Source organism: Pipistrellus hanaki (genome assembly GCF_964339955.1).
Source record: "Pipistrellus hanaki genome assembly, chromosome: 7".
NCBI classification, from domain to species: domain Eukaryota; kingdom Metazoa; phylum Chordata; class Mammalia; order Chiroptera; family Vespertilionidae; genus Pipistrellus; species Pipistrellus hanaki.
This window is the reverse complement of record NC_140509.1, coordinates 80902273-80917397: the sequence shown is the minus strand read 5'-3', so window position 1 is coordinate 80917397 and position 15125 is coordinate 80902273. Positions and strand designations below refer to the sequence as shown.

The 15125-nt window shown below is 45.2% G+C and overlaps 1 protein-coding gene across 1 annotated transcript in view; it reads right to left on the bottom strand.

The window, feature by feature from the left end:
* Positions 1 to 15125, bottom strand: part of MTHFD1L (methylenetetrahydrofolate dehydrogenase (NADP+ dependent) 1 like) — a 156824-nt gene that overhangs the window by 36123 nt on the left and 105576 nt on the right. The window contains exon 25 of the mRNA XM_084890181.1: positions 1865 to 1972. Within this exon, the coding sequence (XP_084746307.1) occupies positions 1865 to 1972 (108 nt within the window). The remainder of the gene's footprint in view (positions 1 to 1864; positions 1973 to 15125) is intronic.

Sequence of the window (15125 nt, the reverse complement as noted above, 5' to 3'; positions counted from 1 at the left end):
TGCAGAAACGGGGCCCGGCATCTTAGATTTCAGAGATCACTCAAGTATTGAGATTATTTTTTACTTTTAATTTTATTTTCTGATTACAGTTTGTATTCAATATGATTTTGTATTCCTTTCAGGTCTATAGCACAGTGGATAGACACTGGAAGTGATTTTAATAAACTGATGTAGGTTTCCCAGTGGGGATATTAAAAAAACACACCTCCCTAGTCAATTTGGCTCAGTAGATAGAGCATCAGCCTGCAGACTCAAGGGTCCCAAGTTTGATTCCGGTCAAGAGCATGTACCTTGGTTGCAGGCTCCTCCCCGGCTCAGGCCCTGGTTGGGGCACATGCAGGAGGCAACCAATCTATATGTTTCTCTCACATCAATATTTCTCTCTGTCTTTCCCTCTCCCTTCCACTCTCTCTATAAGATCAATGGAAAATATCCCCAGGTAAGGACTAACACACACACACACACACACACACACACACACACAACAACAACAACAACACAACCAATATACCATATTACTTCATAAAATAAAGCACTTTTTGAGACTGAAATAAAAACACCTAAAATTAGAATAAATGATAGTCCTTAAATATTTTTTAAAAATCATTAAAAAAAAACTAACAATCTAGAACAGGGGTCCTCAAACTTTTTAAAGTGGGGGCCAGATCACGGTCCCTCAGAGAGCTGGAGGGCCGGACTATATGAACTACTAATTCCTACTGTAACACCTCGGCTGCGCTCACTGCCCAAAAAACCTGGCGGACCGGATCAGACTCCTCTGCGGGCCGCATGTGGCCCACGGGCTGTAGTTTGAAGACCCCTGATCTAGAACAATGCCCTATTTTACACATTTCATTGCACATGATTGGAAATTTCACCACAGAACAATGTTTGAATATGCAACCATGTTTGGGAATCTTTTCTTTTCTCTTTTTTTCCCCCTAAAGCAAGAGTCAAGTATATGCATGGAAAATTCTAAGAAAACATGAGCTGTTGGTGGTCTTACCAACAACTGGTAGGCATTAGAAGTATTTAACATAAGGTTAAATATGGTTTACAAAGCAGACTTCAGAGCTGGGGAATAAAAACACCTCGATGATGTTCCCAAGGAAGCTTTGCCAGTAAGCTTGTGAAGGGCTTTGCTTCTATCTAGCAAAGTGGATGGGCATCTGAGGCCTATGGTCCTCCTGTTGGGGTTAACCGAACAAATGTGCTGCAGGACCTTCCATTACCCACAACCATTCCAGGACCAGATGGCGACTCAGGCTGCTGAATCATGGCAGCCTTCACCGCTGCTTGGAGACTGCCTCTGCCACTCTCTGGGGGTAGAAGAGGATGGGGCCTTCAACCTTGGTGAACCATCTCAGCACCAAGCCAACGAACCACTTGTATAAGAAAGACCTCCCCACTCCCCATCTCTATGTGCTGCACTCGTATTTGCCTAAACCTGGTGCATTGCTAATATTCTAAAGGTAGTTAGAGACCTGAAATGAAGAGGAAGTACTACAGATCACCTAAATCTGACCACAGCCATGCGTGTAAGGACAGTTCAATGTTTCCAGCTGAGTGGGAGGGACTAAAGGTCACACACCATGCAGAAACACGGACACCCTCACATTAGACACATTTACAACCACTAACATCTACGTTGCATATCTCCAAAAAAAATAATGTTCTAATTACAGTCACCACCCAACACCCAAGGATAGCATTTTACTCTGTGGAGCACAAAGTAGATTAAATCAAGTTCTGCTGGTGAGACATATTATATATGAGTTCTCAAATCAAGGTGAGTATTTCAAGAGCCTAAGGTGGATACCCCTCCCCCCCCCCCCCCCCAAAAAAAAAAAAGTGTAACTTTTACCTGTTGTGTGTAAAGATCAATTTTGGATTGTGCCTCAGGAGAGAGTTCTATATCTTTGGCTCCATAGACAGCCTGGGCAATGGTTCTTATCTTTTCCACAACTGGAAGCTGGAGAAACACATATGACAGCAAAATCGTTAACTTTAATTTCGTCACAGAATTAAGGGAAAATCAGTGAGATTCTGTGCAATTGTTTACAATTCCCCAGTTTCAGATCAGAGGTCAGCAAGCAAGTAAGAAGCCTTAGATGTCTAGCCAAGTTAGAGGCTGCTTAGTTCAGCATTTTTCTCCAGTGCAACATTTAAAAAATGTGGTGTCTCCTATGCTTTTTAAACTCAGAACAAGAGTCTCCTCACCAAACACTGAGTGCTGATTTCTAAGAGGGGCTCAACTCCGGTTATATGACAGAGAGTGTCGCATTACTAAAGAACGGCTCATTTTCTTATGAGCAGAATGGGTTGAAATTTTAATATAAACGTTGTTATGATCAAACACTCTGCTGGGAAATCGAAGATTGAATCTAGTGTCACTTTAGTCAATTATGAGAAATCTTGGAGAACAGGGAAAATCCGAGAAGACAAAATATGGGCAACTAAATGTGTGGGGAGATGAAACATCTTCCATGATGCTAAATGGGAAATAAGGATGCAGACTACTGGTAAAATGCTAAAAGCCATCTTAAGAAACAAGAATGGCTCATTAAGAAAGGAATATGCCACAGGTAAAGTGATTCTTGAGGTAAGCAAAGCATTTGACGAAATTGTTCAGAATTTGCTGTGGGTAGCAAATGCAGGCATAATGCAGTTATTAGGTTTACTCTTCGGTGAACAGTGGCTGGACCAAGGGCTGATGGAATGGATGCCACCCAAGGAGCAGAAGCCTCTTGTGGCCTGAGTCAAGGATGTTGGTTGGGTATGGCAAGGGGTACATTTGCATAAATTATTGTTGCTATGCACAGGAAAGAGAATTATCCAACAGGGCCATCCTCCCAATCTGGTAGACCCCAAAACTGCTCTAAAATGCGATTTTCATTATTATAGTTTTTATTATTGTATAGTTGTTCTGTGGTCTGAAACTTAAATATTGCACGTTTCAACAAATAAAAAAGAAATGAAGATACAAACCATTATAATCTTTCAATGAAGGACATAAAAGAGGATCTGAATCATTAGAGGGAAATCCTTTTTTATGGATTAGGGAACGCGATGCTGTACAGATGTTAGTTCTCACAAAATCTATTATAATTCAATATAATTCAATTATAGTTCAATATAATTCCAATGAAAACCCCAAGAATACTCTTGACTACTTGGCCAATTAATTCTAAAATTCATCATAAAGAGTAATGGCATAAATAAGTAAGATCACTTCAAAAATAAATGAAACCAAAGAACAAAGACAACAGGATTTGCCTTACCTCATACCAGGTATCAAAACTATGCTAGGTAATTCCATGTGGCATCGGCACAGGACTAGACCATTAATCAATGGAAGATAAGAAGGAACCCAGAAAGACCCCTCAGCAGGTGTGGGACAGTATGCAGCAGAAATGGCACAAAATAGGGAAAGGGCTGCATATCAAACTGAATAAGGCTGTAAAGAAAATTAGATTTTCCACAGACCAGCCCCAAAATAAATTCAATATGGAACAAAGGCATAAACTTCAAAATCAGAACGCTAAATAATAGAGGAAAACATTGGGAACTCTATGATCTGAACGTAGGGGAAATTTCTTAAATAAGGTAATAACAGATACATCCTAAAGGAAATAATTTATAGATCTGACTACATCAAAAATTTAAAACTCTTTGTATAAAAAAAAAAAAAGACACTGTAAGTAAGGTTAAAGGATTGGGAAAAATCTGGGAGAAGATATATGTAAATATTTAAAAGCCAAAAGATTAGCCAGGCCCATGTGCTCAGTGGTTGAGGACCAGCCTATGAATCAGGTCACTGTACAATTCCCAGTCAGTGCATGTGCTGGGGGTTATGGCTTCAATCCTCAGTAGAGGGCGTGCAGGACGCAGCCGATGGATGATTCTCTCTCATACTTCCTCTCTAAAAATCATAGATGTTTCTATCTCTTTCTCCCTCTAACTTCCTCTCTAAAATCGATAAAAAATACTTTAAAAAACCCTTTTTGAAATAATCAAAAGATTAGTTACTAGAAAGGATATATAATATAAAAACAACAACTAAAAACCTCCCACAGATCAAGAGAAAGACAAACAAATATTTAATTCTGGGCAAACGGAGTGTGACTAATAATCATATGATAAAATGCTCAATCTCATTAGTAATCAAGGAATGCAAGTTAATGAAAAACCAGTGCACACCCCTTAGATTAGCAACACTGATCAAGGAAGGGTAAGTGAGGATATGGGGAAAAATGACCCTTCTAAGTGCTCTTGTTGAGATGCTGATGGTCGAACGGTTAGCTTCTTGACTGGTCACTTCACTTCTAGTACACTCCCTTACTCTACCAAGTCTAACCTTCCTAAAACACAAAAACCTTCAGCTCCCCATGGCCTACTAGAGGCCAAAACCTGGTTCTGCCATTTGCACATCTGTATGCTGTGCTCTGAAGCGTCACCAGATAAGATAACCATCTTCTTGCTTCTGAGCCCGCACAGGAAGTCTCTGCTCCTGTAATCTTCCGAGACCAATTTCTGCCCAAACCCTGAGCTCTCCGCCATCTCTCTCAAAGGCCAGCTCCTTCAGGAAGCCTTTACTGCAGGAAAACTGCAACTCCTCTCCACGACACACGCCGGAGCAGAAGAGAGGGCAGAGAGAGGAGGGGCCAGCGGCTGAGGCCCGGGCAGGGAGCCTGTTCCTCTCACCACTGGTTTCCAACTTGACCTGAATGTTGCACCGCTGATGCCCCAGCCCCAGCCCCAGCCCCAGCCCCAGCCCCGCTGACCCTCAGAGGTGAGGGTGTCCCCTGGTCCCCCCCAACAAGAGGACGGGGGACTGCACCTCCGACGCCCAGGCCCACATGCCGAATAAACAAAGTGTTTCCGCTCAGTACGGCCAGAAATTTCACCCCAAAGTTCTCTCGGGCTCCTACCACAACTCTCCTTTTTCACTCACATGCACCGGTAAATAGATAAAAAGAGCATCGCAGTTAACGGATCTTTTGGGTTTAATGTAAAAACTACAAACAGCCCTGATAAGGCAGCTCCCATTGCATACGGGCGAGGAAGTTCCTGCTGTTTCTCTGCTTGATTCTGGGGAGAAGTGTGACCCTCAAAGAGAAAAGAAAAATAAAAAAGAAAGAAAGCCAAGCTCAGCCCAATGATCCTGACCTGAACTTGACATTCTCTGTAGTAAATGACAGTTTTCTGAAACAAGTAAAATGCTAAGCTACGTGATGAGTGTTTGTGCATTAGTCATGCCTGGCTTTCCCCTGGCTCCATAAATATGTCCTAATTTGTTCACCCACCACATCTTTCCTCCTCGTCTCCCTGCCCAGGACAGTGGCCTGCACACAGTAGGCATTTCATAAACGTCTGGTGGGGGAATCAATAACCATACACGGCGTCCTTGCCAGATGCCACGCAGGGCAAAGCACTTCAGGGACTTCCTGCACAGAGCGCTTGTGGTGTGAGGACAAGGGAGAGTGAACAAGAGGGACAGGACAGCGTGTGGCAAGGGCTCCTGGAACCCTTCTATTAGAGGCGGGAGGTCAGCAAAAGCGGCAAGACGTGAAAAAGGACCTTGAAGCACGCTCGAAGGACGTGAGAGATATGAGCAAGCAATGAAAGGGATGACTCCACACACGGAGGAAGGCACACGCCAAGGTGTGGAAGGCAGCAAACACAAGGTTTATTCTGGAAATAGTGTCTGATCTCTTGTCTGATGCTTGACATGAATAAGCTACCTCCCAAAGGCTGGCGTCTGAACTAGCGCTGTATCTCAGATCATGCTGAGCTAACACTGTACGTTAAATCTTCATCTTCACCAAGAATATAACCCTGAACACATTCTGCACTGGTGAGGTCCCAAGCCTCTCCCATGTACAATACATTCAGGAGACCGGACTAGTCCGGCACAGAGCCGTCCACTGGGCCTGCCTGTGACGATGGCGTGTTCTCCCTGCACTGTGCACCCGGGGCCGCCAGCCTCCTGTGGCTGTGCAGAGGTGACATGTGACCAGTGCAACCGAGGAAACGAGTTCTTAACTGGAGCAGCGGCACAGCGCAGAGCGTAACTATGACAACGGCCACACCGTGGCACCGACCCTTGCACCCTAAAAGCTGGTGGCAGCACAGGGTAAGCGGGAGCCCGTCAGGCTCCTCCATGTGCACTTCGTGGACGTGGCGATCCAGGCCCCACGTCAGACAGCCCATCCTCCTGGAACAGGCCTGGGGAGCTGCCGGAATTACCCACTGAGGTTACGGAAGACCTGCTTTTTGGTGGGATAAAACTGACCTACAAATTCCAGAAAGCAGCTATTGAAATAAAAAAAAAAAACTTTTTGTGTGTGTGAGAAAAAAATGGGCGAAAATAAAGTGAACAGAATGTTAAGTGACATAGAAGAGAGTTAGACGTGAAGCTGCTAGAGCTGGAGAAACAGGATGCGAGAGGCTCTACCAGTGGCATGGCCCTCGGACCTCCTGGGAGACCCAGGACAAGACGCAGCGCCCCACACCCGCTCCGCCTCAGCCCATGGCGGCCGGAGTGCCGGGACTCCGGCCGTGTCTTCGCCAACCACGGGGAATAAAAACTAAGGTCACAGAGGAGAATTAATAAAATGAGATGTTCCTATGCTGTGATTGGCCAAAATGTTTGCCAACGCCCATAAAATATTTACCGGGAAGGACCAAGAATAAACTGGCAAGTTGAATAGAAATCTCTGGACACAGTAATTATTTAATTTTGTATTTTAAACGAAGCATGAATTTTAAATGACCTGCAAGGGCAGTCTGGTAAATAAACTTTCCTTTTTTTTTTTTTTTTTAATAAAAAACTATAACGTGCCGAAACTGGTTTTGCTCAGTGGATAGAGTGTCAGCCTGCGGACTGAAAGGTCCCCGGTTCAATTCCAGTCAAGGGCATGTATCTTGGTTGCGGGCACATTCCCAGTAGGCTGTGTGCAAGAGGCAGCTGATTGATGTATCTCTCTCATGGATGTTTCTAACTCTCTATCCCTCTCTCTTCCGCTCTGTAAAAAATCAATAAAATATATATATATTAAAAAAAACCCAAAAAACTATAATGTGTCCTAGCCGGTTTGGCTCAGTGGATAGAACATCAGCCTGCGGACTGAAGGGTCCTGGGTTTGGTTCTGGTAAAAGGCACATACCTGGGCTGCAGGCTCAATCCCCAGTAGGGGGCGTGCAGGAGGCAGCCAATCAATGATTCTCTCTCATCATTGATGTTTCTGTCCCTCTCCCTCTCTGAAGTCAATAAGAATAGATATATAAAAAAAGAAAAGTATAACATGACACCATTGGCTGTTGGTTTACACGGAGCGTACCCCAGGTGAGAGAGGTTCCTTACAACATACCCTCAGGGTCCGGAGAGCAGCTCTGTGTTGTAACTGAGAACAGGCCCATATCCTCAACACAAAGCATGTCCTTAGCTGGAAACCAGCACACTTGGGCAGCACATGAGCTACCAAGATGTACATGCTAACGTCCATGAGCCGCCTCTGAGCGGCCATCCCTGTCAGCTCGCTGATCCCAAGCAACAAGTTCACCCCGAGGTGCTCATTCTAAGGCCACCGGGGCGTGGAGGTCGCCGGGCCTGGGGGAGGGAAAAGGCTCCTGGCCAGAAATCGGCATTTGTGCCTGCGAAGGGTCAATGAGCAATTCACACGGGTGAGCTTCTGCACTTTCCAAAGGGAGATGATAGCAGCAGCAAAGGGAAGGCATACAGCAGGCCCCCCCATAACTTCCTGTCTCGTCATAAGGATGCAGTTCGCTCTGCTGAAGTGGTCTGTTCAATGTGGTGCCTTCAATGATAACATCTGCAATGATGTTCAAAAATGCTCCTTAGTGCTTGCTTTTTAGGCTGAGACAATGAATGCTGTCCCCATACAATGCTGTGATGTGGTCTGAACTGAAGTCAGAAGGGCAGGGATGGACCGGCTAACGTGTACTGGGACACGGACAGTTCCTTTCACATCCTTCCATCTGTCTTGATTGGTCCATCGTTTGAGATGAAATAAATGCACTTCTAGAAACTTCTGTCATAGTGACAGTCCGTTTTTCAGGGTAGAAGAAGGCACTTAAATGAAGTCATAGGAATCCTTATGACTGGCACAAAGGAAACAGATCCAGATCACTGTTTTTCTCAGCAGGTGCTATTCCCAGCATCAGACACAAAGCCGGGGGAGCTTTGCCAGAATCACACAGGGCCCAGTAGGCTGCGTGAGAAAGCTGAGTTGGTTCTAGCAATAGTGTCAGGTTCAGGAGACCCATCAGACACAGGTGAGCGAGCAGGTGGGGCCGAGGAGGTGGGTGACAGACTGCAGGCCCAAGGAGACTTGACGGAGCCCCTGGAGGCCAGCACTGGAGAAGAACCTAGTTTTGACAGAGATGTCTGGAGAGTCTGCAGGTGGGTGTGGTGTGGTCGAGGGGAGATGATATGGGAATTCAGGGCTGAACCATGGGGAGGAGGCCAGGGCAGAGGAGGGTGGAGAGGGACAGAACCAGTTCAGGTTGGATGCCCAGAGCCTGAGTATCAGGAGGAGAAGAGAGTATAAGGGAGTACACAGGGAAGAGAAGTGGGTTTCTGAATGAGATACGAAATGACTGGCAGAGGTAAGGGGCAGCTTCCTGTAGAACACTCCAAACATTCCATGCACAGGGAGGGGGAAACCATAGAGACCAAGGACAGGGCTGAGGATAGGGAGCAAAGAGCAGGAGGAGGTCAAAGGCATGAGAACAATGGTGAGTAAAAAGGACATCCCTTCTCCTTGGAGTGTTTCTTTGCAATGATTCTGAAATACAGGAGACATACAGAGATGTGCAAAAATGTCACCGTCAGTTTTTAAATTCTATTAACTAAAACTATATAAAGTGTGTGTGTGTGTGTGTGTGTGTGTGTGTGTGTGTGTGTATGTGTGTGTGTGAATGTACTTGATGGCCACAGAAATGTGCATTTAAAAATGATTAAAATGGGAGATTTCATTTATGTATACTTATATCACAATTTAAAAACACTATACATATATACTACATATACATATGTATAAGTAGTCCTATGAAGGCATTTTTATTTATCTAAAATTTGAGACTCTGGTTGCAAATGCCTGGAATCCCATCAAAGGATAACCCTACTGACAACTGGCATATGTGCAAGTTTCAATCGTTAAGAAACAGAAAATAATTCCTCAATAACCAACCAAAAGCAAAGCAAACCAAAACAAAAAACTCTGACCCACTGTACGCCATAAGGGTCCGCAGACGCAAGCAGCGTGCCTTCTCCAATATGCCACATGCATCTATAAAAAAATCATTTTTCCTAAGAATTTACAGCTGGAAATATTCAAGAACACCCGAATTTTTAATAATATGTTTATTTTTATTTACCTAGAGGCCCGGTGCATAAAGAATCATACAAGAATGGGCCTTCCTTCCCCTAGCTGACGGCAGTGCCCTTGCTCCGGCCAGAGCCGCCTTTCCACCTTCTTAAGCAAGGAGTTGGGGCAGTGCAGAACGTCTGCATATGCAAATTACCCACCATTTTTATTGGGTTCATTTGCATACACACTCCTGATTAGCTGGTGGGTGTCACGAAGATATGGTCAATTTGTATCTTACTCTTTTATTGGTGTAGATATTCATTGAAAATTTATTTAAAAAAAATAAATTCAGAATATCATGGCGTGTGGGGGTGGTTTCCGTTTTGGACGTTTGGGAGTTAACTGGTTAAAAAGACCAGCAGGGGAGAAGACGCCTCAAAGTCCAGGACAATTGAAAGCACAATCGTCCAGGAAGGAGGGATGCTGGCTGGGGCCCTGGGCTGAGTCCAGGTCCGTTTTTGATTTCCCTGTATCCAGCCCCCTCACTGTGATCAAGAGAATGGCTTCACACAAAGAACAGGAAATACCTTTTAATAAAAACAAACACTAGCCCCTCTTGCTGTCAAGGTTACACCTCAAGATGTTTGCAAGGTTAGAAGAAGAATACAGAGATGATTTCCAACCTTAATTTCAGATTTAACAAACAATATTCAGACTGACTTGCAAGCTGACTTTCAGCGTCAACCCATGCTTTGCAAAAGCAACTGAATTTCTACTATATCTCGAATGATTTTCAATTCTAATGGAGAAACAATGCTAACCATCTTGCTTTGATTTGGTGGTGTCTTTCTGTGGCAGGCAGACAGACATGAGCAAAGCAAGGCCGATGGGCCAGGTGCAGAAGGTCGTCGGGGTGAAAAGCCTTGGATGCCTAGCAGAGGACAAGTGTAAGAGTGGGACCTTATCCCCGGGTGACTTTCCTCCCCTAGCATATCGCTGGGTCATATGGTTCCGGTTCGAACCCCCTGACCTTTCCTCCTTAGAGATAACATTTAAGCCTCAGTTCTATTCCAGCTTGAGGCCCAGAAAAACAGCAAAACCAGACAAGCAACACCTCGGCCAAGGCTGACTTCAGGACCAGCTACATTGACTAGTGACCCCCTGCCCTGGAGCTGACCAATCAATCAGTGGAGACCCTGATCCTGAAAGAACACACCTGGAAAGCTGCTGCAGATTCTACTGAGACTTCCCCTAAAATCTCCACTTTAAAACCCCTAGGACAGAGGACCCAGTGCACATTCCCTCCTGGGGCTTTTCCCCTCCTTTCCTGACCCCCACTCCCCACCATGCATCACCGTTATCTTCCTCACTTTTAAGCTCCAAGGGCGCTTCCTTTGCCTCTGTAACTTGTTCCCAAGCCCAATGCTTCTAGGAATTACTTGTTCTACCTCTGTGATTTTCCAAATAAATGACCTCTTATAGTTTGAGTCTTGGCCCTGAATTCTTTCCTAACCAGAACCCAAGTACCCAGGTTGCTGAACCCAGGTATGTCCAATCCCACCATTCTAACACCAGATGCTGCTCTTGCCACCCCCAACATTTCTTTCTCGGTGCACTTGGATTCTAATTCCTGGTTTTAAGCTGCTTGGACAGGAAATCAGTCCTAGAGTCTGCCAAAGGTACCTGTGTTGCAAGAGAATTCTTGCAGTCAGTTCAGGAGGCCTTCTCTCTTTCTGAGTGACTGCAGCAGGAGGAAGATCTAACACTGCTTGCCAACTTCCTATGTTTCTGCATTTTCCTCCAAGACATTTAATTTGGTCCTCACAGCAATGAGGTGAATTTGAAGTTGGTGTTACTTTCAGACACTATCGGTAAGAAAGCTGAGGCTCAGCGATAGGAGTCAACTTGCCCAAATTTATATCTGTAGTAGAAATTAAACCTTGTCAAGATTTGAACTCAATTCTGGATGACCCAAAAGCTTTATTCTACTTACTCTAAGTGTCCCTGTGCTATGGGCTAAGTCCCCCATCTTCTCTGAACTTCAGTTTCTGCATCTATATTGCATCATCCTCGGACTTATGCTTGAAAAGAGGTATGAAAGAGGAATGTTAGCATGTAAAATGCAAACATGGATGTGTCTTTCTGCTATCCCATTTTCCTGTGTGCTTGCAGAGATATTAAATTAGTCAACTATAAAGATATTGTAAAAAGGAATAATACAAAAGAAACTGTCATATAGAAGATGAATTTGGAGAGAACTCTTAACTTCTTAAAGGGGCTGTGGTTGTCTAATACGATTGATATAAATATAATATTGAGGTGGGCATTTAGACAGAAATGAGCAGAGCAAGGATAACAGGCCTGGTACAGAAGGTTACCGGGCGGAAAGCCCTGGGTGCCTAGCAATGGGCAAAACTGGGAACACAAGGACCTCACACCAAGAGCGACCTTCCCTTCTCTAGCAGATTGCTGGTCATGCAGTTTACACCCCCTAACCTTTCATATGGCTCGCTGTGCGGTTTGGACCCTCTCCTGACCTTTCAAAAGGCTGGTCTTGTAGTTCAAATCCTTCCCTAACCTTGCTTCCCCTGGCATATTCCTAGTCACATGGTTTCAGACCCCTCAGAGGAGGAACAAGGGGCCAGAGAGAATGGCCTCATATAACACCCATAACAAGGCCTTGCATGACCACTCCCTTAAGGGTTGGGCCCTCGGGACAATGTAGTTCTGACCCGCATTACATAATCCTAGGAACACATGTCATTTTTCTCTCTTTCTCCTGAATTTCTCTGCGAGACTTGCAACCAGGGGAGCAACAGGCAGTGGCAGCTGCAGCTTGTCCTGGATTAAGTCCCTAAACCTGTCTCAAAGGCCCCTTTTCTATGACTCTTCAGTGAGCTAAAAGCAGCCTCACCTTGGCTCACTTCTGTCACTGTGCCTTTTACTTTCCATGAGTCCACACAGCCCGGCGTGGCTCACTTCTCTGCTCTAACCGTTTCTAGGGAGCTAAAGCAGAGCACCACCTAGGCTCTCTCCCGTTGCCTTTTCTACCCTAAGCCCTTCCTTTGTCTCACTGTTCCCAGCTTTAATAAATGCACTTTCAAAATCACCTGGACTCGTTTTGTGAAATCTTTTCCTGCGTGAAATTAAGAATCCATATACTGCTGGCCACCCCTAGGCAGACGTGTCGTGGGCTGATCCCTTTTTGGTGACAGTATGATTGAGAGAATATGATGCACTTTATTTAAAATTTAAATATGTTAATTCCTACATGATAAGTCTCCTATAAGCAATTAGACCACTGCATTTTATTCCAAATTTTAAAAATTATTACGAATTAATTAACAGCTGCCTCTAGTACTCCAATTAAAGGATGCCTGAAATTCGGAGATACTTTGGTTAAAAATGTACAGAATTATTCTTGAGGAGTGGCTGCTTACTTCAATTTTCTGTAAAGTTCAGCACAGACCCCCAAGTTATCAGTGTAGCTTTAACTATGAGCTCCCATGTTGTCCAGCCTCAGTGTCTATGCGGTCAGGTGTCTCTATTCCTCTCTAACTGATCCTCTTTCCATGGAGGTTTTGAGCCATTTCCACTCCCCACACACAAGCAATCATGCCCCGTGCTCCCACACTATTCCAACGCCCTCCAAGTGATCTCAGGTGGCTTTCTTCTGTAACACAGGCCTGGGGCAGGGTGGGGCAGTAAGAAATGAGACGCCATGGGTCCTGTACTGAATACATTCCGAGGTTGATGGAGCTGGAGGAGGTCCCGAAAGTCACACAACACAAGCCCAGTCTGAACTGAGAAGCAGGGGCAGCAGGGTGAGTCATCCAAAAGCATTTTATCGTCTTTCTTTCTGCAGAGCGATCCCACACCTACCAGGCTGCCAAGCACTTAACGATTAGTCATTGGGGGTGGGATTGGGGGGGGGGGGAGAACAAAAGGGAATAGAAAGAGTTTCGAGAAAACCATTACTTAGTCTACAAAGGTTCACCAGCACGAAATATGCAAGAAATCAGGGGGAAAAGAGGATGAGCTCGGTTATTGACCGAGTTACAAGACAGGGTTGTAAACGGGCTCATGTTATCTAACATCGCCTCACCAGTGGCGGGAACACAGCGCTGAGGGAGTATGAAGTGAACCAGAGCAGTCCTGACTCTTCTCACAAACAGTCATGTAGCAAGAGGCAGGGAGGCTGATTATCAAATAAACAATTATGCAGCTCAAATCTAATTTCTGTTATAAGAAAAGGGAGCAGCATATGTTGGCAGAGGAGGTAAGAATCCTGGCCTTGAGGCCACCTATCAAACCCAGGACGTTAGACCACACTGTTATAAATCTCCCCTTTCCACAGGAGAGCGGACGTTTTAACAGCATTATCTCCGTGAAGAATGGGAATTCAGGAAAAATAAATTTAGTGGGAAGGAAAAGGGTTCATCTTAGGGTGAGTGCGCATGTGTGAGACAGCATAACTCAGGAACAGTCTTCTATTCCCTGACCTTTTCACCGGGGATGGTCCTCTTGAAAAGAGACGCACTTATGAAATCATTCATTTAAAAACCAAAACTGCCATGGCCGCTCTGAGCGGGGTGGGTGTTTCAGACGGGACGGTGATGGTCTGTGAGTCAGTTTCCCACTCCCACCCCCAAGGTTTACCGGGGCAGCAGGGTGCAGGGAGGAATATGAGATCACCAGGGCCAGCCACCGTCTGATTGGCTACATGCCTGATGTGCCCACTGCAGGGCTGATCTCTCTTTGCTTATCATCTCCAGGGTCAGAGAACCCACAGCTTAAAATTAGAATTCTTTTCTTCACGGAAAACCAAGTCCCCTCCCCTACTGACTCTCTACCACCTGTGTACCGCAGACCATTTTAGTCTCATTCATACAGTGGCTTTGCGACTTGACTGACCTGTTCTGGGCTAACCATCCTAATACATCCCTGAAGCCCTTCCTTCCACAAACCTCTGCTGAGCATGACTGAGCAAAGGTGTTGAAGTTTAATCCCTAAGGTGATGGTATCGAGAGGTGGGGCTTTAGGGATGATTAGGTCATGAGGGTGGAGCCCTCATGAATGGAATTAGTGCCCTTATAAAAGAGACCCTTCAGAGCTCCCTCACCCCTTCCATCCTGTGAGGATGCAGTGAGAAGACCCACACCTGACGCTGAATCTGCCTCGATCTTAGACTCCCCAGCCTACAAAACTGTGGGAAATTCATTTCTGTTGTTTATAAGCTGCCCAGTCTATGATATTCAGCCCAAAGGAACTGAAAACTGAATAAGCCAGTCACAAAAAGACAAACACTGCATAGTCTCACTTATGAGACAAACCCATAGAGACAGAAAGCAAAATGGTGGCTGCCAGGGACAGAGGGGAAGGAAGGAATGAGGAGCTATACTTAATACCACGGAACTGTACACCTAAAAATGGTAAAGATGGCAGGTTTCGTGTTATGTGTATTTTACCATAATTAAAAGAAATTTTAAATATACTAAACATAGCTCAAGAACACTAAAACGAGGGAGAAGAGTTACAGTAGAAATGAACAAAGGAAACACCACCCGAGATTAGACAAGCCTTCTGAAGACACTCAAAAGTCTGTTCCTGTGCCAATCCCGGAAGTGTTAGCTGTTGGTCCCAGTTCTCCAAAGCCCCTCCTCTCCCCTGCCTATTATTTGGAAGCAGAGAACTGTCAAGGGCACAGGCTTTGGGGCAGGGAGCGCGGGTCTGCCCTTGGCAATGAGGCCCTGTCAGATGGCTTACCCCAGTGGTCGGCAAACTCCTTAG